This window comes from Vicia villosa, linkage group LG4, assembly GCF_029867415.1.
Source record: "Vicia villosa cultivar HV-30 ecotype Madison, WI linkage group LG4, Vvil1.0, whole genome shotgun sequence".
Lineage (NCBI taxonomy): Eukaryota > Viridiplantae > Streptophyta > Magnoliopsida > Fabales > Fabaceae > Vicia > Vicia villosa.
This window is the reverse complement of record NC_081183.1, coordinates 70,947,482-70,974,687: the sequence shown is the minus strand read 5'-3', so window position 1 is coordinate 70,974,687 and position 27,206 is coordinate 70,947,482. Positions and strand designations below refer to the sequence as shown.

At 36.8% G+C, this 27,206-nt stretch overlaps 1 protein-coding gene and 1 long non-coding RNA gene across 2 annotated transcripts; one reads left to right on the top strand and one right to left on the bottom strand.

Annotated features, from left to right (window-relative positions):
• Window positions 1-20,135: 20,135 nt before the first annotated feature.
• Window positions 20,136-21,744, bottom strand: LOC131599238 (uncharacterized). Its single transcript, XR_009282655.1, has 2 exons — window positions 21,512-21,744; window positions 20,136-20,429 (listed from the first exon to the last, which is right to left on the bottom strand). It is a non-coding gene; the product is annotated as an uncharacterized LOC131599238 (long non-coding RNA).
• Window positions 21,745-21,968: 224 nt separating this feature from the next.
• LOC131597354 (uncharacterized) lies at window positions 21,969-26,509 on the top strand. Its single transcript, XM_058870059.1, has 2 exons — window positions 21,969-23,151; window positions 23,199-26,509. The coding sequence occupies exons 1-2, from the start codon at window positions 21,969-21,971 to the stop codon at window positions 26,507-26,509; spliced, it is 4,494 nt and encodes a 1,497-aa protein (XP_058726042.1).
• Window positions 26,510-27,206: the final 697 nt, after the last annotated feature.

Here is a 27,206-nt window from a genome sequence, read left to right as displayed (position 1 = left end):
TTTTTAAACATGATTCGTATCATGATTTGTTTGATTGTGTGATGGACCTAATGAGATATTTCATGTGATGATATGAGTATGATGTGAATACTTTGTTGGTTTGATGGATGATATAGTATTGACATATATGATGAGATGTGACAATATGAGATGTGTTAAAAGATGTGAATACAAGTATATTCTTATTATTGATGATGATGATTAGTGTAATACATGTATGTTCTGTAATGATGGTGATGATGATTGATTTGTGATGAATGATGCTGATACATATACATACTTTTAATGATGATGATGATATAATTATGTTGTGTATGTTGCATTCATTCATATCCATTTGTTGAGGGCTGAATCCTAATGATGAGGGGATTCAGTGAAGGGCATAATTCCCATTGTGTGGAATTTGTGCTGGTAGGGTCGTATCTTGATGATGTTAGATCGGTCGGTGGGCTATTCCCATTGATGATGTTTAGTACCACAAGCATAGAGTTAGTTGCATTCATATGCATGAATTTTATAACATGACTGAATGTACTTCATTGTTATGGTTTGGTGATATGTGTTTTGCATGATGATGGATTATCTGAATATAGATGAATTGGGTGAATAATATAACTATTGATGTGTTGTTATTTATAATGAAATAATATTTTTAATTGAGAATGAGACTCACCCTTACATTACATTTTTCAGATTGAGGATAGCGGCTTTTCGGCTTGGTGAGGATTAGCTCATAAGTCATCGTTTAGTTTAGCGTCAGGTGTCATGCTCTGATATTGTAACACTGGGGGACGAAATGTTTCGAGTTTAATTGAGAAACTCTATTCTGTTTTAATTAATTTTGAGGATTATGGCATCGATGATGTGATGTTAATTTTGATAATTTATTCCGCTGTGTCAACATGATATATTATGAATTATGAGTTATAATGAAATGTTCCTTAGTGAATGCGTGACAGCGACAGATGACAATTGATTTAATTTAATTGTGACGTCCTTGCTTTCATGTTACTCTGAATTATTTATTTGATTTTCGCGGGGTTTAGAAGGGTTTTACATCATGAAACCATGGCTTGTCATCTGTGATAACTTCAACAGTGAACACATCAGTCGGCCTATCCAAGCGCATGATTGTAATTTGAGGAGCCTCGTTCGGAAACTTATCTTGATACATGGAAGCCAAAGTAGCTAGTGCATCTTCCATTTGATTTTCTCACGAGGTATGTGATGAAACTCAAATTTTTTGAAGAAGGTCAGCAGTCTTCGGGCGTAATCTCTGTAAGGAATTAAGCTAGGGTGACGAGTTTCCCATTTTCCTTTGATCTGATTAATAACTAGAGCAGAATCTCCATACACATCTAGAATCTTAATTCTAAGATCAATGGCTTCTTCTAGTCCCATGATACAACTTGGTATTCTGCCATATTGTTGGTACAGTCTGAAGGAGTGAAAAACACTTAGAAAGGGGGGGATTGAATAAGGGTTTTTTCTAAAAAATGGTAGATAAAAAAATAATCACACATATATTTGTATCCTGGTTCGTTGTTAACTAAACTACTCTAGTCCACCCCTGATAGAGTGATTTACCTCACCTGAGGATTTAATCCACTAATCAATCTTGATTACAATGGTTTTCCACTTAGACAACTTCTAAGTCTTCTAGAGTATACAGATCACAACTTGATCACTCTAGGAAATTCCTTTTACAAAGATGTAAAAAATATTACAAGAGTTTAATGTGCTTCTTAATATGTTATAATCACCAAGTGATTTTTCTCTCAAGATTAAGTTCTAACACTCACTAAGATATTACAATGTTGTGAGGTTGAAGATGAAGTTCTTCTTTATTTTTGTGTGATAGCGTTTTGGCAGCGTAATGGTACTAAGAGCGAGAATGTTGTTAGCTGCTTCAGCATCAGAACTTCTTTATATAGGAAGAGAGAAAATGTGACCGTTGAGTAGCATTTAATGCTTTGCGTGAATAGTACACTGCTGCATTTAATGTTTCATTCTTTTGTCAACTACCTCGAGCCATGCTTCAACTGCTTTTGTTGACTTTGCCTTTTGTAGGTTCTAACGTTCCTTTTGTTAGTCAGACAGATTTGACGTTGTAGTCTTTTCATCTTGTACTTGCTTCTAGACTCAGACTATTAGAATAACGTTTGAATATCAGAGTGTTTAGCGTTTGTGCAGATGTAACTTCAGTCATTAGACTTTGGAAGTGCTTTGTAGCGTGATACCTTCAGATCTTCAGAGCCTTGCTTCTGACTGCCATCTTCTGATGCTTTGCAGATCATGTTCTGATTTTCTCAAGACCAACTTCTGATGTCTTCCAGACCATGTTCTGATGAAGCCATCCAGATCTTCTGGGTTAGAGCTTCTGAATGCTGATTTTGGGCATACTCTCTTGGACTTTTCCTGAAATGGAAAACGTGAATAATTAGAGTACCACATTATCTTATACAAAATTCATATATAATGTTATCATCAAAACTAAGAATATTGATCAGAACATTTCATGTTCTAACAATCTCCCCCTTTTTGATGATGACAAAAACATACAGATTTGATATGAGTTTGTATCCAGAATATCAAATGAAAAAAGACAATACACAAATATAGCATAAAAGCATATTAATCAGAGTGTGTGAATATGTTTTCCCTTGAGATTAACAATCTCCCCCTGAAATTAATACTAGTAGAATTTATAAATAAAAGATTTCCCTGAGTATTTTCCATTTGAGATGAGACTTTCACGTTGAACTTTAATCTTCAGATTATTCGGAGCTTCCTTTCAGAGCTTCCATTGGACAGCTTCAGAGCTTTGAATTTTTCTTTAAGAGCACTTGGCTTTATCAGAGCATCAAAAAGACTTGCTTCAGATTTTGTGCAGAGCTTTAAATTCTTGTATCAGAGCATAGATTGCTCCAGATCTTGAAACTTCTTGTATCAGAACATTAAGCTTTGTTTGCTTCAACTCTTTAAGAGATTTTCTCCAGATACGTTTCTCCTCTTTTTGAGCTTGTTCAGAATATCACATTTCTGCAAAACTATCAGAGACAAAACAAACTTGCAATTTTTGTTAGGAATGTTGAGACTTAAGCCCAGCAACTGATATTATAAATCAATTCAAATAACACGTTTCTCCACCTTTTTGTCATAACATCAAAAAGCATAAAAGATTTAGATGAAAGACACATAGAGTGAAGAAAGAAAATTTCATTGATACCAAAGGGAAGATTACAATCAGATGCAAAAACAAAACAGATGCAAGAAACAAGAAAACTACTAAGACACAAGACTCAGACTAAGACTGGTTAAGCTTAGAGGCTAAGGTTGCCAGAAGATTCTTAATCTCAGCGGTGTCTTCTGCTTGCTTCTTTGAATATTCTTCAGTTCTCTGCATCCAAGTTCTGAATTCAGAGTGTGGGCAGTCAAAGTACTCCCACTAAGAGTAGCCAGATCTTGAACTGAACCAGCTGCTTTCAGAGCATCAATCAGACCACTCTCTGTTAGAATGTCTGATATCAGCCTTCCCATAGGAATGGTATTCTTCTTTATTTTGGGATATTTCATTCGTTCTTCTTCTCTTGATTCCTTCACATGAGTCCTCAGATGATGGAACAAAATATGAGGTAAGTTAATTCTCATACCCTTTCCAATGCAATACAGAAGGAACTGCTGATCTTGATTTATATAGGTTGCAGAAATAGTTGATTTTCTGTGGTTGAGAGATCCCAGAATAATCTTTGCCCAAACTTTGTATGAGGGCTTCAGATCCTTGTTGTTTGGTGAACCTTTTCCAGAAGTAAATATTTCTGGATAAACTGTTTCCCAATCAGTTCTTCCAAGAATAGAACCAGTTACTCCACCCAAACCTTGGAGATTCAATAATTTCCTTATGAGATTCTTAGTAATTGCAATCTCTTGCCCTAACACAAAAGAGATGATAGCATTTGAGGTTAAGGTAGCATGAGTCCAAAATTCCTTTACCAAAATAGGATAAACTGGTCCAATGAGACGATCAAAGTAGTTTTCCCATCCTTGAACTAACATGTTCGTCTTGATATGGAAGTTGTGCGCTTGAAGATTTTCAAAATCTACCATAAGTTCACAGAGAACATCCAAATCTGCGTATGGAATCAAACAGGTCTTCAATGGAGAGACAACAGTTTGTTGTTTCTGAGAAGATGAAGCATTGTGTTGAGTAGCTGAAGAAGCCATTGAAGAACACTTGAGATTTCTGGGTTTCTTTCTTTTAGGGTTTAGATGACAACAGAAAAGAAGACAGAAATGCATAAACTTTGAAGATGATTAAGGAGTGAAAAGAGAGAAAATAAATATGATGTGAGTTTATATAGACACGGAGTTGAAAAAGAAATGCAATGAGATTCTGAAAGCAAGCGGCTATAGAATATGAATCAATCACATTTAATGTTGAGAGACGTTAGTGGAGATAGCGTGAGATTTGAAAAGATTTGCACAGTTACCTAGGACGACGCCTCATCAACTGCACGCATGCTTGTCCCTTCAGAATGAACACGTGGTCATCATCTGGAATAGCTGGTGACAGTTGTTTTGCTTTAACATAAGTTCTTTATCATACTTTAGACACATGAAACGTTAATAATAACAGTTTCAGAATATCCATATGAACATGCATAAACAGAACATCTGATAAGAAAATAAAACAACATCTACAAACTAATCTACATATCAGATCATCTCAACACCTTCATTCTGGGCATAAGTCCATACTAATGTTCTTCAAAATGAACTTAAACCTATCTTCAGCAAAGGGTTTTGTAAAGATATCAGATCATTGATGGTTTGTATCTATAAAGTTTAAAGAAAGAAGTATTATCACAGATAGCAGAAGTATTATCACAGAATATAGGAATCTTACTCTCATATATCTGATAGTCTTCTAGCTGACTTTTCATCCAGAGTATCTGTGTACTACATCCAGTAGCAGCTATGTATTCTGCTTCTGTAGTAGAGAGTACAATTGTTGCTTGCTTCTTGCTGTACTAAGAGATCAAGTTACTTCCCAGAAACTGACAGCTTCCAGAAGTACTTTTTCTTTCTACTCTATCTCCAGCGTAATCAGCATCACAATATCCTACTAAGTTGTATTCTTCAGATCTTTTGTAGACTAAACCAACATTAGTAGTACCTTTCAGATACCTAAGAATTCTCTTAACAGCAGTTAAGTGAGATTCTCTAGGATCTGATTGGAATCTAGCACACAAGCATACACTAAATAAAATATCAGGTCTAGAAGCAGTCAGATAGAGAAGAGATCCTATCATACCTCTATAGATATTCTGATCTACCTTCTTGCTTACCTCATCCTTACCTAATACGCAAGTTGGATGCATTGGAGTGTTTGCTTCTTTGCTTTCAGATAGATTGAACTTCTTTAGCAGTTCTTTGACATACTTAGTCTGATGAACGTAGGTTTCTTCAGAGGTTTAATTGATCTGAATGCCTAATAAGTACTTGAGTTCTCCCATTATGCTCATTTCAAATTCTGCCTGCATAGACTTAGCAAACTCCTTTCCAATTGTAACATTAGATGTTCCAAAAATAATATCATCAACATAAATTTGAAAAATTAACATATCCTTTTTATAGGTTTTACAGAAGAGAGTTGTGTCTACTTTTCCTCTTGTGAAACCATTATCCAGATGGAAAGAACTTAATCTTTCACACCAAGCTCTGAGAGCTTTCTTCAAACCGTATAATGATTTATTTAGTTTGAAAACATGTTTTGGAGACTTAGAGTCTTCAAAACCAGGAGGTTGGTGAACATAAACTTCTTCATCTATATAACCATTTAAAAAGGCACTTTTAACATCCATCTGATTCATAGTGATGTTATTTTGAGTGGAAAAAGAAATTAATAATCTAATCGATTCTAACCTGGCCATTGGTGCAAAGGTTTCAGTATAGTCAATACCTTCTTGCTGACTATAGCCCTGAGCAACAAGTCTGGCTTTGTTTCTAATGACTTCACCTTTCTCACTCAGCTTGTTTCTGAAAACCCATTTTGTTCCAATGATATTGAATCCTTTAGGTCTTGAAACCAGATCTCAAACATCATTCCTTGTGAACTGATTTAACTCTTCTAGCATAGCAATTATCCAGTCAGCATCTTCCAGAGCTTGATCAACAGAAGTTAGCTCAACCAAAGATACTAAACCAAATTGACATTCTGCATTGTTCTTTAGGAATGCTCTTGTTCTGATGGGATCATCTTTCTTTCCAATTATAACATCTTCTGGATGAGCAAAGTTGATTCTAGAAGATCTTTTGAGTGTTGGCTCTTCAAATATTCTGAGATTCTCTAAAGACGCTGCAACTTGATCTTCTGATACATCCTTTCCCTTGGGTTCTTCATGATCTGAGTTAGAGATGTCTATATATGCAAAATTCTCAAATTGCTTTGGCTTTTTAATGCCAAGCTTATCATCAAATCTGATATTGATTGATTCCTCAACTATCAGAGTTACAGTATTGTATACTCTATAGCCCTTAGAGCGTTCAGAATATCCAAGAAGGAAACACTTTTGAGCTTTGGAATCAAACTTGTTTAGATGATCTTTAGTATTCAGAATATAACAAACACATCCAAATGGATGGAAATATGAAATGTTAGGATTTCTGTTCTTCCACAATTCATAAGGAGTCTTATTTAGAATAGGTCTTATGGATATTCTATTCTGAATATAACAAGCTGTGTTAATTGCTTCTGCCCAGAAATGCTTACCCGTATTAGTCTCATTGATCATGGTTCTGGCCATTTCTTGGAGAGTCCTATTCTTTCGTTCTACAACTCCATTTTGTTGTGGAGTTCTAGGACAAGATAAATCATGGGCAATACCATTTTCTTTGAAATAAATCTCAAAGAATCTGTTCTCAAATTCACCACCTTGATCACTTCTGACTTTTATGATTTTACATTCCTTTTCAGATTGAATCTGACTACAGAAGTCAAAGAACACAGAATGTGACTCATCCTTGTGTTTTAAGAACTTTACCCAAGTCGATCTGCTGTAGTCGTCTACAATGACCAATCCATATTTCTTGCCTCTGATTGATGCTATTTTGATTGGGCCAAAAAGATCAATGTGCAGAAGTTCTAAAGGCCTAGAGGAAGAGACAACATTTTTAGATTTGAACGCAGGTTTTGAAAACTTCCCTTTCTGACATGCTTCACACAGAGCATCTGATTTATATTTCAGATTAGGGAGTCCTCTGACCAGATTGAGTTTGTTAATCTGAGAGATCTTTCTCAAACTAGCATGACGCAATCTTCTGTGCCAGACCCACTGCTCTTCGTTAACAAACAAAAGGCAAGTAACCTGTTGGTTCTTAAGATCTGAAAGATCAATCTTTTAAATGTTGTCCTTTCTCTTGCCTGTAAATATGATTAAGCCATCCTTCTGACTAATAGATTTACAAGACTTTTGATTAAAGATTATGTCGTAACCATTGTCACTTAATTGACTTATGGATAATAAGTTATGAGCTAATCCATTTACTAAAAGAACATTAGTTATAGAGGGAGAATTACCAATACATATGGTTCCTGAGCCTATGATTTTTCCCTTCTGATTCCCTCAAAACTTTACTTCTCCAGCAGATTTAAGTTCCAGATTTTGGAACATAGACCTTCTTCCCGTCATGTGACGTGAGCACCCAGAGTCCAGGTACCATGACATGATTTTCTTTTGCGCTGTGAAGGAGATTTACAACAGTAATTATCTTTTCCTTAGGTACCCACATTCTTTTTGGTCTTTTGGGGTTAGTCATTCTCATGTTCTTATTGAACTGAGATTTTACATAAGATTTTCCATAATGTGCAGCAGCATATTTCTTTATGTGTGTGATATGGAAACTCTTAGAGTGTGATGTGTGTTTGATATCATGAGAATGACCATACTTGAACTATTCATACAAAGTATTGTATTTAATGATCATTTCATCAACAGGTTCAAGTTTATATGGGGTTTCTCCCTCAAAGCCTATACATATCCTTTTGTTTCCACTAACACCATAAATCATAGAGGCTAGCTGACTTCTACCTATACCTCTAGATAAGAACTTTCTGAAGCTTAAGTCATATTCTTTCAGAATATTGTTAGTTCTTGGAATAGAGTTATCTGAACTTGAAGATGTTTCAACATCTTTAGTTAATTTTAAAACTTTTTCTTTTAGTTCAGAGTTTTCTATTTCAAGTCTCTTAGTTTCAGATGCAAAAAACTTTTTGAGCTTTTTGTAGTTGATTCTAAGTTGACTCTTGACTTCCAGAAGTTCTGATAAGCTGGAAACTAAATATTCTCTAGTGAGTTTAGAAAATACCTCATCAGAGTCTGAATCAGAAGTAGATTCTTCTTCAGCATCAACTGTTGCCATGAGTGCTATGTTGGCTTGCTCATCTTCAGAGTCTGACTCTTGATCAAATGAATACGAGTCATCCCATGTAGCCATCATGCCTTTCTTCTTTTCAAACTTATTTCTGGGCTTTTCCCTCTGAAGCTTAGGACATTCATTCTTGTAATGTCCAAGTTATTTGCATTCATAGCACACAACCTTCTTCTTGCCAGATCTTCTGTGTTCAGAAGATTCTCCCTTTTTAGGTCTCTTGAAGTTCTTGAATATTCTCTGCTTGCTCTTCAAGAGTTGATTCACCCTTCTGGATAAGAGAGACAATTCATCTTCTTCTTCTTCTTACTCTGACTGGTCAGATCCTTCTTCTTCAGCCTGAAAAGCGTTAGCACAGTGTTTATTTTTAGACTTTAAAGCAATAGACTTACTTTTGAGGCTCATTTGAATCTAGCTCAATCTCATGACTTCTCAGTGCACTTATAAGCTCCTCAAGAGATACTTCATTCAAGTTTTTTGCAACTTTGAATGCTGTAACCATTGGTCCCCATCTTCTGGGAAGACTGCTGATTATCTTCTTAACATGATCAGCTTTTGTGTATCCCTTGTCAAGAACTCTTAATCCAGCAGTTAGAGTCTGGAATATGGAGAACATTGCTTCAATGTTTTCATCATCTTCCATTCTGAAAGCTTCATACTTCTGGATCAGAGCCAGAGCTTTTGTCTCATTGACTTGTGCATTTCCTTCATGAGTCATCTTTAGAGATTCAAAGATGTCATGAGCAGTTTCTATGTTTGTGATATTCTCATACTCAGCATGTGAAATGGCATATAACAATATAGTTCTTGCTTTGTGGTGATTTTTGTACTCTTTCTTTTGATCATCACTCATAGCCTGTCTAGTGAGCTTGACTCCTTGAGTAGATACTGGATGTTTGTAATCATCAAACACTAGATCCCATAAATCAACATCTTGGCATAGAAAGTAACTTTCAAGTCTATATTTCCAATATTCAAAGTTCTCACCATCAAAGACTGGTGGTCTATTGAATCCACTAAAGCTACTACTTCCATTGTCACCATTGTTGTTCTGTTTAGTAGGAGTTGGAGTTGCTGGATCAACCATTTTGTGTTTTTTTCCTGAATCTTTTCTCTAACACGGTTAAGTGTTTGCACCTAGAACCGACGCTCTGATGCCAATTGAAGGAGTGAAAAACAATTAGAAAGGGGGGAATTGAATAAGGGTTGTTTCTAAAAAATGGTAGATCACACATATATCTTTATCCTGGTTCGTTGTTAACTAAACTACTTCAGTCCACCCCTGACAGAGTGATTTACCTCAACTGAGGATTTAATCCACTAATCAATCTTGATTACAATGGTTTTCCCCTTAGACAACTTCTAAGTCTTCTAGAGTATACATATCATAACTTGATCACTCTAGGAAATTCCATTTACAAAGACGTAAAAAATATTACAAGAGTTTAATGTGCTTCTTAATAAGCTATAATCACCAAGTGATTTTTATCTCAAGATTAAGTTCTAACACTCACTAAGATATTACAATGTTGTGAGGTTGAAGATGAAGTTCTTCTTTGTTTTTGTGTGATAGCATTTTGGCAGCGTAATGGTACTAAGAGCGAGAATGTTGTTAGTTGCTTCAGCATCAGAACTTCTTTATATAGGCAGAGAGAAAATGTGACCGTTGAGTAGCATTTAATGCTTGGCGTGAATAGTACACTGCTGCATTTAATGTTTCACTCTTTTGTCAACTACCTCGAGCCATGCTTCAACTACTTTTGCTGACTTTGCCTTTTGTCGCTTCTAACGTTCCTTTTGTCATTTAGACAGATTTGACGTTGTAGCCTTTTCATCTTGTACTTGCTTCTGGACTCAGACTATTAGAATAACGTTTGAATATCAGAGTCTTATGGGTTGGTGCAGATGCAACTTCAGTTATCAGACTTTGGAAGTGCTTTGTAGCGTGATGCCTTCAGATCTTCAGAGCCTTGCTTCTGACTGCCATCCTCTGATGCTCTACAGATCATGTTCTGATTTTCTCAAGACCAACTTCTGATGTCTTCCAGACCATGTTCTGATGAAGCCATCCATATCTTCTGGGTCAGAGCTTCTGAATGCTGATTTTGTGCATACTCTCTTAGACTTTTCCTGAAATGGAAAACATGAATAATTAGAGTACCACATTGTCTTATACAAAATTCATATATAATGTTATCATCAAAACTAAGAATATTGATCAGAACATTTCGTGTTCTAACACAGTCAAACATTAGTCTTGTAGTAAATGGTATGTGAGAACCTTGTGGCATGACAATGATTGCCCCAATTTTTCGACCATAAGCGTTAACAGCTCCGTCAAATATCAAACCCATCGGGATTCAGGATCAGGCCCTTCTTCAGGTAAAGGCTCTTCATAATATTTTGATTTCAAATACATGATCTCTTCATTTGGGAAGTTGTCTTGCAAGGATTGATCATCGTCAATGGGTTGATAAGCCAAATGATCAGCTAAAACACTTCCTTTTATGGCTTTTTGGGCACGATACTGGATGTCGTACTCTAATAATATCATCTGCCAGCGGGATATTCTTTCAGTCAAAGCAGGCTTTTCAAACAAGTATTTGATTGGATCCATTTTGGATATGAGATATGTCCTATGAGTCAACATGTACTTTCTTAGCCCACGAGCAGCCCATACAAGAGTGCAGCAAGTTTTGTCGAGCTGTGAATATCTTGTTTCACAGTCGGTATACTTTTTGCTCAAGTAATAAATGGCATACTATTTTCGACCAGACTCGTCTTGCTGACCCAGGGCACATCCCATAGAATCTTCAAGTACGGTCAAATACATGATTAATGGTCTTTCTTCCACCGGAGGGCTCAAGATTGGAGGTTCCAACAGGTATTCTTTAATATCATCAAAAGCTTTCTGGCATTCTTCTGTCCATTTACACTCTTGATACTTACGGAGAAGCTTGAAGATTGGTCCACAAGTTGCAGTCATATGGGAGATAAATCTGGAGATGTAGTTCAATCGTCTAAGAAATCCTCTGACTTGTTTTTTTGTTCTTGGTGGTGGCATTTCTTGAATAGCCTTGACATTGTCGGGGTCAACTTCAATACCTCTTAGGCTGACAATGAAACCTAGGAGCTTTCTAGAGCGGACACCAAATATGCATTTGCTTGGATTTATTCGAAGTTTGTATTTTCTCAAACGTTGGAACAACTTCAGTAGGTGCCCCACATGTTCTTCTTTTGATGCAGACATCGAAATCATTTCGTCCAACCCAGTCATATCTTGATAGCTACAAGCAAAGACATCCACATATTCTTTCAATAGTTCAACCATTTTCTCTTTCACGCTTGTTTCTAACAATGCCCCAATTCGTACTTCTCTTTTCTCTTCTTTAGTACCCAAATTGATTACTTCCAAAGGCTCTTTGTGCGGCTCAATGATCTTTTTCTCGTGCTCAAGAGACGGGAGATCTCCTCAGGGATTTCTTCACTACTTTCTTCCTCAGCTTCGTACACAGGGTATTCAAAGTTGGTAGGGGGCCTAGGATCATTGTTTTCAACGGGTTTATAAAGAGATAAGCTGCACATGATTTATGTTTTGTTTTTAGAAACAGAAAAAATGAATGCAAGAGTGTATGTGCAAATTTTGAAAAACTATTTTTTATTGTTTTTATTGTTTTTTTAGGAGTTACCATTTTCAGAAAAAGATAAACGATAAAACAAAATGGAAGCAAAAAAATTGCTCTTTTATTAATGATTTGAAACAAAGCCCTACAAAGGTTCACTTTTGTATAGGGAAGAACAAAAGGAGTTATTTAAAACAACCTAACACGACACTCTTCTGCCTTGGGCAGAGCAAAAGAATTTTAAAAAGACAGAAAATTACTTAGACCCATGAACAATAGAAGAAATGTTGATGGAGGTCCAGTTGGAGTTAGCCTCCCCACGCATCACGAAGCTTAAACATTCTAGAACATGTTCAATGACAGCAGCTACGTCTTGATTGTCTAGGTTGATGTAGCCAGCACTTTGAAAGGTCTCATGCAGAGTTTCGTAGCTTGTAGATTCAACTTCTTTCCCTTTTGACTTCTGAGATGTGATTCCTAGACCACTCTTGTTCTTATTGGCGGGAAGCTCGATGACTTGTCCCCAACCTTCATATGATCCTTGGGCAACCACTTCTTGGGCATCTTTCCATGATGAAATAGACGCACCAGCTTTCTTTCTGTATTCGGGATTAACAACTTCTAAAGCTTGAAATTAAGCTTCAATCTCTTCGATGTTGGGAATAGAAGACAATTGACTGACAAACATACTTTGTTCTCCATAAACAGTTATCAATTTGTCTCTCACAGCAAATTTTAGCATTTGATGAAGGGTGGAAGTGACAGCTCCGACGTTATGGATCCAAGGCCTTCCCAACAAACAACTGTAAGCGGGATAAATATCCATTATCTGAAAAGTGATTTCAAAATCATGAGGTTCGATGCGGATAGGTAGATCAATTTCTCTGATCACAGTGCATTTTGAACCATCAAAAGCTTTTACAAAATTCCCATTCAGCCTTATAGTTTCCCCTTGATAGGACAATATCTCTAAGGTGCTTCTGGGCATGACATTCAGGGATGAACAAGTATTAACTAACACATTTTTCAGGGTATCTTCTTCACATTTCATGGATTTGTGTAGGGCATGATTGTGCTCGAGTCCTTCTGGGGGAAGTTCTTCTTTACTAAAGCTCAACATATTATTGACGGTGATGTTGGAAACAACATTGTCAAATTGCTCGAGGGTTGCATCTTGTTCATTTTAGGCTTGCTTTAAGACCTTCATTAGTGCGTTCCGGCGAGCTGTGGAATGTACCAGTAAGGCTAACAAAGATATCTTTGAATGTGTCTGAAGAAGTTGGTCAACCACCTTGTAGTCACTCTTCTTAATTAGATTCAGGAACTCTTCCACATCATCATCTTTAGTCTCAAAGACACGCTCAGTAATAGCGGGCTCCTTCCTTGGCACATCCTTCTGAGGAGGAACTTGTATAGGAAAATTACTTCTTGGGTTAGGAAGAACATGTGCATACAAACGACCGCTTCGAGTCATACGACTTACATCAGCAATGATCACAATAGTTGGCTCAGGACCAGTCTTATCTTCTTCTTTCCCAGTTATGATGATAGCACCATATTTCTAAGGAACAGTAGTACTTGAGTTATAAGGAAATGTTCTTGGCATTCGAATTGTGAGAGGGATGACAGTCACCATATAAATGTCATTTCCTTAATCTCTTTCATAAGTAATGTGGAGATTCCTTTCATCCAACATCTTCTGAATTTATCTTCTGACTTGACGACATCCATGAGGGTTTTCAGAACAGATTCTACAGGCGGCGTGGTCGTGTTGAAAGAAAGCCAACCGTTACCGCCTTATATGCATTAGGACCAAAGGTTCTCTGATAAAACGAATATCCCATACTTGGTATCTCCCAAGGCATCCATGCATCATGTTGACAGAATGAGCTTCTTCATTCCTTTTCTTCCTCGTTATATTGACGATCCCTCTATCCAGCAGTTTCTGAAGATCATCGATCACAGTTTCACATCCACAATTAGAGTTTGAGCAAATTTGAACAAGCACTGTAATTGTGAGGTGGAAAAAAGTTAAGTCCATAGAAGACAATGTACATTTGCACCAAAGATCGAGTTGATTCACAAACATCGCATACACGCTCATAGCCAGATTGAGTATGTATGGCATTAACAGCCCCTGATTGGGTAATGGATTAACTTGGACATTAGGATTAACATCTTTGAAGGCAAGCATACCACTTCGGACCAGCTTTTGGACTTCACTCATAAGAGGGTAACAATTTTCAACAGTGTAACTAGGAGCATTTTTGTGTAAAGCACAATGAGCATCTGCTTTATACCAGAACAGAGAATTAGCAGGAGGACGAGGTGGGTCCCTTAGTTGAACCAAATTTTTCTGTAACAGCATGGGGAGCAATTTCGTATAAGTCATCGGAATAGGATCAAACGGTGGATATTTCCTTTGTGGATTTTGTTGAGGAGCCTATTGTCGAGGCTGTTGAAGTTGAGTTCTTTGAACACTTTGTTGCGGAGCTTGACTAACAATGGGAGTGATAACAACAATATGTTGAGGCTGATATTGTATTTTTCTTCCCCTTGAAATGGCACTCACAGTTTCTTCTTTCTTTCTGGAGAAATCTCTACCAAACCTTTTAGTTCCACCACCAAATAGTGATGAACCAGCTTCTATGACTAGACGGCCTTCTCAAATACCTTCTTCAAGTCGCATCCCCATGTTTACCATCTCATTAAAATCATTGGGTGCGCTTGCTCCCATCTTTTCATAGTAAAATATACTCAGGGTTTTGAGGAACACCTTTGTCATTTCTTTTTCTTCCATTGGAGGGATGATCTGAGCAGCTAGTTCATGCCATCTGTGCGCGTACTCTTTGAATGATTCTTTCTTCTTCTGGGATATAGCGCGGAGTTGATCTCTGTCCGGTTCCATATCAATGTTGTACTTGTATTGTCTGATGAAAGCAACGCCTAAGTCATGGAAAGTACGGATGTGAGTACTATCCAAACCCATATACCATTTCAAAGTAGCTCTAGATAAGCTATCTTGAAAGTAATGAATCAGCAGGCGTTGATCTTCAGTGTGCATGGACATCTTTCGGACATACATGATCAGATGACTATGAGGACATGAATTCCCTTTGTATTTCTCAAATTCTGGGAGTTTGAATTTGGCAAGAACTCTGACATTAGGAACGAGGCAAAGGTCATTAACTTCTTTCCCAAACAGGTCTTTACCTCTTAAGGCCTTGATTTCTTTTTGCATTTCTAGTAATTGATCTTCAAATTCATCCAGTCTTCCCATACCTTCAGAAGGTGCAGAAAATATGTTATTTGTGAAGAGGAACAGTATTCACAACAGTAGGAGTAGTAACTATAACAACTTGAGGGATTGTTGCTTGAGGAACAGGAATCTGTTACCCAGCCAATTGGAAATCAATCTAGTGGTCGTAGGATTCGATACTGGAATTGCAGGAATCTGAGGAGTCTCGACTTCAAAGATCACAGTAGCTTGAGCTTGGGTAGATGGCTGATTCTGAGCAGCCACCAAGTCTTGAACCATAGATGTCAACCTTTTAATACCAGAGCATAAGACGACAACATATTCTTGCCATTCTTGTTCATCAACTAGATCGTCTTCCATTCTTTGACGATTAGCGCGAGTATTATACTGGTGCGTCAGCTTGACTTTTTGAGGAGAGGAAGAGAAAGGAATAAGACTCTGACTCACATGTGAATGTGAATGTGGTACGATGCATGCAATGCAAAAAGACTCTTTTACTTTTTCTCAAAATATCTTAAAATATCTTTCAAGGATTTATCTAAGAATTTGTAAATGTAAACATAATATTGTAACTTGACGAAGAAATTTTTCATTAATAGAAAGGGACAAGGCATCCTTGGTACATTTAAAGCGACAAGGGTCATCGAGGGACAATCGAGGGTCATCGAAGTACCATTTCCTTTTAATAGCATACAAAGGGATAAGGGACGCCCAAGATATAAAATACTTTCAAGAATTACAAGTTAGAAACAAATTGAAAAAGCTAGTGAAATCTTGGAGTGATCATCAAAGCTCAGTGAGAAGTATCCATGTCATCTTGGGTCTTCTTCTTCTTTAGCTTGACCTTCTTCCATGCAACTTCTTTTGGAGAGATTGCTTTTGCTTCTTGTTTTCTTTTTTTCTCTCTTGCATACTTAGCAATGGTGAGATCCTTTTCCAAGAGCCATCCATCTTGGATGAATAATTGATCATCTTCTCTATTTGATTAAATCATCATAGGACTCTTCCATCATTCCTAATTCAGCTTCAGAGTGCTCAAACGTCTTCCTCCAATGATCTCTTGACTTCCTCATCTTCCTCAGGGCTTCTTGAAGATCTTCAATTGTTGAAGGAACTATAATAGGTGGAATATACTTCTCAACAGGAGGTACATATGTCCCAGGGAGAATAGGCATCTTAAGTTCAGCAGCTCTTGAACCAACCCAGCTACTAAAGGGTTCAGGTGAGAGGTCTCATTTTGTCTTCCAATCTTTAATTTCCTTTCTATGAATTGGATTCCAAGAATTAGCAATCCTTTCCCTAAACTCTTTGTTTTAAACCCTTTCTTCAAGAAAGAACCCATCCAATAAAATGTTCCTTGGGTTTTTGTCCATAGGAAACCCAAATTGACGACGAGCTAAAATAGGATATAGCTGATTCCTCCTTTTGTACTAATGAGGGGAACATTAGGGAAATCACCACAGCAGTCCAAAGTCTTCATCCTACAAAAGTGATTGTTAGTCCAAACAATATCTGTGTTGGTGAGAGTCATGATCTTGTGTGACCACTTCAGTCCTTCTTTGTGAATCCAGAACTTATGGGTGTCAGGCAGATGAGAGATGTACCACTTTAGGAATAGGGTTTCCTTTCATGAAGATCTTAATAGCGTTCATATCAACAAAGTTGTCAATATTAGGAAACAAGAACAACCCATAGACCAATAGAGCAAACACAGCCTCAAAGTCATCTTCTTTTCTTTCTTGTGACAAGGTGAAGGCTTTCTTAATCAAGAACTCAGTAGGTAACCCAGGTAATCCTCCTTTTATAACCATGTTCTTTTCAATCTCATATTTTCTTAAGTGGGTGATTTTTGCAATCTCATGAGACTTGGGATCTTTTTCTAAACCAGTGAAGGGAATCCTTCCAGTGATAGGCAATCCAATGATACTTGAATATTCTTCCAAGGTTGGTAGCAATTGACAATCAGGAAAGGTGAATCAATGATACAAAGAATCATAGAACTGAATCAATGTTGCAAGGATCCCTTCTTCCATCTTAGTCTTGAGGAGATACAATAGTCTTCCATACTTGCTACAGAACTTATCTTGATCAACAATCAAAGACCCTAGCTTTCTCAATTCTTCCACCTCTAAACTCTTGAAAGTATTTTTCTTGGTTTTTCTTTTTTCAAGTACCATTCCTATAATGTTTACAAAACAAAAAGGTTTCTTTTAATTCCTTGAAAGATACTATGGTTTTAAAATGCATGGATGAATGAATGCAAACATAGCAAAAACATGGGTTTAAGGGTTCAACGTCACAAGCATGAAGCCAAAGGTCTACCCATCCTAAAGGTGTGTAATATGGTTATTTTGTACCTGTAGATCAAGGTTCTAAAAGTTCCCAGACTCAAGCAGCTCAACTTGGGGATTATAAATTTTGCAACTACATGCTCATTTGAATAATATCCCAAGAGAACCTCATCCGAGTGTAGTATCGTGTAACAACTATTTTGGAACTGAATCCAAACACAGTTTCCACACTACGACCTAATGGCCAAGATTGGTTAAGGTGTTTCTAGGTCCCCAACTTCTACAACCTAGTTGAACACAACGATGCTTTCCCAACTACATGGTCAACAAAGTTACATCCATAAAGGCCTCCACTGAGCGATGGATCTCAAATTGACTTCTTTGGGACTACTCCCGCGAGATCAAAATGACTATACCATCTCCTTTCATAAGTTTTCACTCTAATCCGGGTTAGGATTTAACTCACCACGAGGGGGAATCAAGCCCTTTCCCAATACAACCAAATAAAAGTAACAAATATACACATAGGAAGATAAAAGACAAATGTATGTATGAAAACAGAAAACAAACAGTAATAAAAATAAAGGTAGGGTCAACCCTTCCAAATATACACCAATAATTTAATCAGTATCCCCAACAGAGTCGCCACTTTTCTGTAGCAGTGAAATTGGTGAGACTAAAGCCATTGAAAGACTTAGCTCATTTATTTTAAATAGATTCTCCACCGATCTTTATTGTTTCCAAAAGGAATGGGAGAAAGAGCGAATGAAACCCACAGAAGTTTTTAAAATCAAAACTAATAAACTTATCAGAGATTTGGGTAAGGAGATTTGTTATACAAGGGGAAGGTTTTAAGCATCCCTCATATCCATGGTACTCCATGGGAACCTCTTTGAAAATATTATTGTTTTTGTCTGTACATGCATTTGAAAGTCATATGTGAAATTGTTTAAAATAGAGGGTAGGGATGTGAAAAGAAGTTTGTGAAAGTAAGCTCGATAAGACATCGCATCATAGGCCTACATACCCCTTTAACAATAGGGAAGTCAGAGCTTTTGTAGTTCCTCTTCAAAGGAAAAATAAAAGGGGGCCAAAGTGGCCAAAATCTTTTTGGGTGTGAGCTTTAAAATACTCACAAGTTTTTTTTAAAAGATGGTTAAGCTTTAACAATACTTAACAATTTTAAAATAAAGAGGGACCAAGCTTTAACAATACAAGGTCAATGGGTTAGGAGAAGTTTCACCAGGAATAATTCTTCTCTTAACATGAAGAATTTAAAACAAAGAGACCTAGCTTTAACAATAAAAAGGTAAATGGGCTAAGAGTAGTTTCACCGGGAATAATTCTCCTCTTAGTACCAAGGTTTAAAAAAAAGAAGTGTTTGGTTGAGCTTTAACAATACAAAACCATAAAATAAGTGAAAAGCTTTAACAATACTTGACACAAAAATAAAAGATGTTGGACAAGAGTTTGAGTACCTTGACAATTTTTGTCACTATCATTCTCATTCCTTTGTATTTTCAACAAACAACTTAAGCAAACAATCAATAGATACCTCAAGTGTGTGTGTGATAACATGTGTCACAAATGACAAACAAGTAAGTAATAATAATCATGGATGATAACAAGCAAGGATGTTTATACCTTTTGAATGGATTCATATATGAATGAATGATGGATGATGAATGTGAAACTCATGCATATGGGTTAGATAAACAAAGTATATACACATGATAGTACAATGGATAATGGGTACAAAACATAATGATGAACATCAACAAGGGTATGTGTTGCACCCCAAAATTTGCCCATCCATTTTTTATTTCTAATTGGCTTAAGCTTTGCATATCATAGTCTCATTCACTTGGTCATCCAACACATCACGCATAATTAATCAATAAATTTGACTTAGGATCAAAGATCTTGGAAACTGGAGGTTTATACATCATTCAAGGTGGATTCATCTTGGACTATTTATGAGCATGGATCAAGGGAATTATAGTTTAACTTATGATTACTATGGATTTCTGTTTCATCGTTGTGCAAATCTATTTTACACCAAAGTGGTTTCATTCGAATTCTCTTCAGGGGTCAAAAAGAGTTTACTTAGATGGCTTGAATCACGTTACATTTACTGCGGGTCCGAATTTTCTTTGACTTCAATACCTCTCAGCGATTCAAAGAATATCCTCTAATTAGTCGTGACGCTTCGATCTATACAAACTATTTATTTGGTTCTCACGAGAGGCTTCGATATGAATATGATAATTGGCATCCCATCTCATGGTTTATCTCAAGACAAGATGCAAATTGAAGAGATCTGAATTTGAATTGGGTAATAAAGATGATGTTTCAGTAATATTCCAAATAAAGATCAAGCTACAAATACCCTCCATTCCTAGCCACAGAAATTCAAAAGAAAGACACTTTATACATTGAGTTCCTAATTCATGGAAGAAGGAGTCCATTCAATATCATTGTATGTTCATTATATAATCCATGTTCAAAGGAAAGGGAGATACAATCAGCAAATTACATTAAGTTCTATGATCTCATTCAGCTGCATCCTAATTTCACGTTGTTATTTTACAAAGAAAAAGAGAAAAGAATTCTACAATCCATCAAAAATACAACTTTTATTACAAGACCAAGTCCAATCTGTTACAAGGTTCAGTTAAGTCTACATCACATTGCAAACTATCTTAATCCTGAACTTCATCATGAGCAGCTTTGCTCCATATCTTAATTCATCAAACCATGGGCTTCATGTTCAATATCCTCTTGCTCCTGTACCAGAAGAAAAATCGCTGACGGCATTAAAGCAGCCTGCACACAAAATCCAAACTGAATTAATTAGCAGCTAACAAATCTTTTCTAATCTATTCCCAATTTCATGACAGTTTTTCCAAGAACCTAATAGATTCTAAACAAGCTGTCATACCCCAAAATTTACCCGACACGATTCGCATCTTTTGAATTTTTAAATTACTAAGGGTGTTAAAATTAAGAGTTGTGGGGTTTAACATATCTATTGTTAAACCTGATCTCTTATAAAATCCTCTTATAGATCGGTTATTAAAATGAGGGTGTATTTTGAAATGAGGGTGTTATTGGGCTTGACATTCTAATTTTTTAACCCATTCTAAAAATCATCATCATTTTCTAAATGTTTAAGATAAAGGATGGGGTGTATTTGTTGTGGAAAATCCCTTGGGCCCAATTAGAACTCATGTTGTTATCCTTTTAAGTTTGCCTCCATATTTTAATTAATAATTTTAATAAGTCTATTAATCAAACTATGTATATATTATATATTGATTAATGACATTACTAAAGTTATTTATGGTCGTAAATTTTTTATATATTCTTTAATAAAAAAAAACTGATTTTTACTATTAGTCTTTCTAACTGTAGTATATTGTAAATCTCTTTAATTTTTTATTTTATTTATTAATATATTAATTAAATTAAGGGCATAAGAGGATTTAAGGTGATTTGTATAATTATTCAATTAATTATTAATTAAATTAAACTGTTTTATTTGACTAAGTCAAGATGAGGAACTATTCATCTTCTTTCTCCTGGGGCGGCACAACCACACCATCTGCGGAAGATCTCGAATCTGAATCCATGGGCTTCCAAATCAAAACTCAAAAAAATGAATCTAAAACACAGAGATGTCCCGGATCTCTAATTTCCTAACTCACAAAATCAAACCAAAATAACATAATAAAATCAAATCACAACACAAATCAAATTTACACAAATCTGAATCAAATCTCCAATTTGCAAACAAATTGAATCAATTCCTAAAATTCTAAAACCAATCAAATCTCATATTTCCCTGTTGAATCTCTAACCCTAAGTATATAAACAAAAGCAAAAAAGAGAGAGAGAAAAAAGGAAACCGGAGATAGTGAGTTGCTGTCAAAAAACGATATGACCTTCAAAACAAATGCAACAAATCTTCCGCCGGAATCACGCACAAAGAGCTGCAATCACCATCGAAGATAACCGAGCTGACGCCGAACGTTTCTCACAGCAAAACGTCGACGCAATTCCAGCCATCTCTCTTCCGCTTCCAATCGCATAGCTTTTTTTTTGGTACTCTTTTGATCATTTTTTATTAAAACATGTGGTAATGTATATGTGTGTTTGTTGATTGAAATAGAGAGGATAAGTATTAAATTACCATACTATGCACATGGCTGACACGTTTGCGTTTTTGAAGAGAGTCAAACAAGTGTTCATGTGACTATACCAATGGCCATCATTATCTTGCTTTTGTTTCTTAATTACTTTTTTTTTCTTGCATATTATTTAGATTCTAACAAAAACAAATATTAGTTTTATATATCCGAAGAAATGGGGAGCTCTCGAAGGCGAGGACGACCGCGAAAATTGGTGTCACCGCCGCCGGCTAACAACACGACTCCGACGAAGGATACAGGAAATGTGACTGATAAAGGAAGCATCAAGAAGACTACAACTGTGGCTGCGACTGCGATTGAAGATCCAGAAACGCAGGTCAAGGAAAAGACTGTTGAACAGCAAAGTGGGATCGATGAGGATGAAAAACTACCGAAGAAGCTCTGGGTTGATGCAATTGCTGGGAATCGAGTTCAATCAAATGGCAAGGCTATCGAATTCATCGCACCGAAGATTGTGAATGACGAAAAGGAGATTGAAATGGAATATGATGACATCGCTTCTGAGGTAAATTTCTGGGAAAACGCTATCATTATGTATGTCATAGGTAGAAATCTCAGTATGAATGCTGTTAAACTCTTCATGATGAAAACCTGGAATTTTGTCCAACTCCCTAAGATGTTTTACAATGAAGAAGGATATTTCATTCTGAAATTTAGGTCAACTGAGGATAGAGACTTAGTGTTGATGAAGGGACCTTATACTATTCAGAATATGCCTATGCTCATCAGGATCTGGGACCAGAATTTCTGCCTAAAGAGAGATATGCTCAAAACTGTACCTGTTTGGGTGAAACTCCCACAACTACCCTTGCATCTCTGGGGCCCTCGAAGTTTAAGCAAGATAGGAAGTGTGATTGGCAATCCCCTGTTCACAGATGAGTGTACTGCAAACAAACTAAGGGTATCCTATGCAAGGATTTTGGTGGAAATTGATATTACACAGAAACTTGCTGAAACAGTCACCATAAAGGGCATTGATGGAAATAGGTTAAGTCAGCCTATTGAATATGAGTGGAAGCCAATATACTGTGAAGTCTGCCAGAGGGTGGGACATGACTGCAAGGTAAGAGAAAAACCTGTTGGACAAAAGAAATGGATTGAAAAGCCTGCACAAAAGAAGCAAGAGCAGATAGCTATCAAAGAAAAGGACAATGTGGACCCAGAAGTGGACAAATGGACAACTGTAGAGAGGAGAAAAAGAACTGCTGACAAAGGCAAAAGCATCATAAAGGACACTGATATAATAAATGATGAAAATACTCCATCAACTAGTCTACTTGATCAGAATATCTTCTCTCCCATAGGAGTTTTGAGTGACTCTGGTGGGATTGTAGATGGTGGGCCATGCTGATTGCTTGGAATGTAAGGGGTATTAATAAAGCAGGAAGGAATAAGGAGGTCAGAAATAGACTCCAAACCCTCAGGCCTGCTATTGCAATTTTGATAGAAACAAGAGTTAAACAGAGTAAAGCTAGTGACATTTTGAATAAGCTGGGTCAGAAATGGTCTTGCATTGACAACTATGAGAAACACAGCAATGGGAGAATCTGGATCCTTTGGGATGATAATAAAATTGATATAAAGAAGGTACACAACACAGATCAAATGATCTTTTGTAAGGTCTCACATAAAGATGGTACAACTAAGTTTTGGCTCACTGCTATTTATGGCCAAAACAAGTTACAACTCAGAAGGGCTCTCTGGCAGGACATTGATGATTGTAAGGATAGAGTGAATGGCCCTTGGTGTCTTATTGGGGACTATAACAATGTGAGACAAACTGAGGATAGAATTGGTGGTAAAGAGGTGCAGCAGTCTGAATATGTGGACATGGTGGACATGATGGAAAAAGTAGGGCTGTTTGAAATGGAGAGCATAGGTGACCATTTTACTTGGAGCAACAAACATACTCAGGGGGTGATCTATTCCAGGATAGACAGAATTCTTGGCAATGTTGAGTGGTTCATTCAGCAAAAAGACTCTACTCTGAAGTTCCTTGAACCAGGCATCTCTGATCACAATTTACTTTGTCTCCAAGAGCAGGACCAGACACACCCTAGTAGATATCATTTCAAATTTCTAAATATGGTGGCTGACATGGAAAACTTTCAGCAGACTGTGGAGAGGAATTGGAATGAACCTATCATAGGTGGGGCTATGTACAGATTTTGGAAGAAGTTACAAAGACTTCAACCAACAATCAGGGAGTTTAGCAAACCTATTCATGACATTCCAAAGCAATTGGATAAAGCCAGAGCTGACTTATCTAGGGCCCAAAAAGAACTGCTTGAGGATAGAATGAATAGCCAGAAAATTGATCAAGTAAGAGTATACACAGAAGAGGTGATTAAGTGGAATCAAATTGAAGAGAAATCAGTGATGCAAAAAGCTAAAATTGATTGGATGAGGCATGGGGATGGGAATACTGCTTATTTCTATGCAACCCTCAAAAGCAAAAACAAGCAGACTGGTATACATACCTTGCAAAAAGATGATGGGACAATTCTGACAGACCAAAGAGACATTAAAAGGGAGGTCTTGGGCTTCTACAGAAACCTCTTAGGTTCTGCTGCAAGCAACATGACAGGGATTGACCTAATAGCTATGAGGCAAGGGCCTTGTCTTAATGATGACCAAAGGAGCCAATTAATTAAACCTGTGACTGATAAGGAGATCCATTCAGCCCTTTGGAGTATTGGAGAAATTAAAAGCCCTGGTGTTGATGGCTATGGGTCTAGATTTTTCAAAGGAGCATGGATCATAATAAAAGATGACATGACACAAGCTGTTCGGGAATTTTTCACTGCAGGGAAGATGTATAAAGCCATAAACTGTACATTGGTGACTCTAATCCCTAAGTCTAGTGCTGCTAAGACAATAAAGGATTATAGGCCAATATCCTGTTGCTCCACCATTTACAAGGTCATATCCAAAATTATGACAACCAGGCTCAGTACAGTTTTGAGAAGTATCATTCACCCTAGCCAGGCTGCATTTGTGCCAGGCCAAAGAATCCATGATCACATCTTGCTGGCATATGAACTGATCCGAGGGTACACTAGGAAAGGTGGAATTCCAAGATGTATGTTGCAAATGGATATACAGAAGGCTTATGATAGCATAGAGTGGTGTGCTTTGGAGAGTATCCTTAGAGAATTGGGTATCCCTCATACTTTTACTAATTGGATCATGCTTGCAGTGTCCACAGTGTCCTACAAGTTCAACATAAATGGTATCCATTCTGACCATATCCAGGCTAGAAGAGGATTGAGACAGGGTGACCCCCTCTCTCCTCTCCTATTTGTGATGGTAATGGAGTATTTGTATAGATCTCTGCAAAAGTTAAGTAAAAGCCCTGATTTCAAATTTCACTCCAAATGCAAGGAACTCCAGCTTGTAAATATTTGCTTCGCAGATGATCTATTAATGTTTGCTAGAGGTGATCATGCGACCATAAAACTGATGATGGAGAAGTTCTTGGATTTTACTAAGTCCACGAGTTTAGCAGTCAACCCTTCGAAATGCAGAGCTTACTTTGGAGGTGTGAAGGATGAGGTGAAGCAAACAATCCTTTGTGTGACTGATTTTGTTGAGGGTTCCTTACCTTTTAGGTACTTGGGTATACCCTTAACTAGCAAAAGATTAACTGTCCAACAATGCATGATTTTTGTTGACAAGTTGGTAGCTAAAATTCGACACTGGAGTGGAAGATTACTCAGTTTTGCTGGGAGGCTACAGTTGATAAATAGTGTGCTTCACTCCATAACACACTATTGGATGAGTTGTATTCCCCTGCCCCAAACAATCATCCAATGCATTGACAAAATCTGTAGAATATTTCTGTGGACAGGTAAAGAGGAGGAAACAAGGAAATCCCCTGTGGCTTGGAGAAAGATTTGTAATCCAAAAAACAAGGGTGGGCTGAACCTAGTGCACCTGGAGGACTGGAATCGTGCCAACCTTATAAAGCTCTTATGGAACATTTGCAACAAGGCTGACAGCCTATGGGCGCGATGGATACACACCTTCGATATAAAAGGAGAAGACATTATGCAAATGGAAAATAAGACTGATGGATCTTGGATCATGAAGGCAATAATGAAGATGAGGGATGTTGTGATACAAATGAATCTCTGGCAGAAATTGAAGGATCTGGTCAGGATAAAAGTGAGAGACATATACCTTCATATTAGTGATTTTGGGCCTGATGTACATTGGAGAAAAATACTGTTTGATAACAAGGCTAGACCACGAGCGAAATTTGTGACATGGATGACATGCCATGGAAATCTTGCAACAAAGGAGAGATTGAAACGATTTGGTATGCTACATACTGATCACTGTGGTTTCTGCAAGGCTCAAGAAACCATTGAACATCTGTTTTTTGAATGCAGAGTGATGAAACAAATCTGGAGCCAAATTTTGGATTGGTTACAAGTGAAGCATAACCCAAGGGGTTGGAATATGGAACTGGCATGGATGCTGCAGCAGACTAAGAAAAAGAGCTGGAAAACTAAAGTCCTCAAAATGGCTTTTAGTGAAACTATCTATGCTTACTGGAGGCTGAGAAACGATACTGTGTTTGGTAATACTGTACAAATTGATACCATAGGACCAAACATTATAGATACCTTGATATATAGGGCTTGGATGAACCCCAAGTTGAGAACACATATTGGTTCTCTAATGATGTAATGGGGTAGAGTTTTAGTTTGTTTGTTCATTTGGTGGGCTGGATATATCGCCTTTGTAATTAACGGTTTTTGGTAATAAAGTATTCTTATTCCAAAAAAAAAAAAATTAGTTTTAGTAGATAATTACGGTTTGTTTACTTGTTATATTATTAAATTAGTTTAGTTTTCTAACTATTAAATATCTAAAAGAATATAAAAATCACAAAAACCCTATATAGGTTTATCCATGCATTAGGGTTTGCCCAATCCCATTGGCCCTTTGGGCAAAAATATTAATTCTGGATTAATTTATCAATTTTCTCTTCGATCCGATTATATCTAATAGTCGCATTGGTGAGAAATAAAATAATAAAATACGTCTATTTAGCTAAATGGTTTCAACCAAATCCATTGGTTGCGACGATTAGCATATTCAATTCGTTATCGTGTAATAATCAAACCCATTGATTATGAAGGATAACGATAAATTAATATTTATCTAAAATACATTTTATTTGCTATTCGTGATAATCGAATCTATCGATTAGAATGGTTAGCAATCCTTCACTCAATCCGTTAACTATGGTGATCAAACCTATTGATCATCGCAACTAACGGTAACATATTAAACCAGGGTTGTACGCCCAAATCTTAAAACACACTAAACCACGACACTACAAAAACTCACCCCTTCAAACACTACGATGTTCGCAACTACG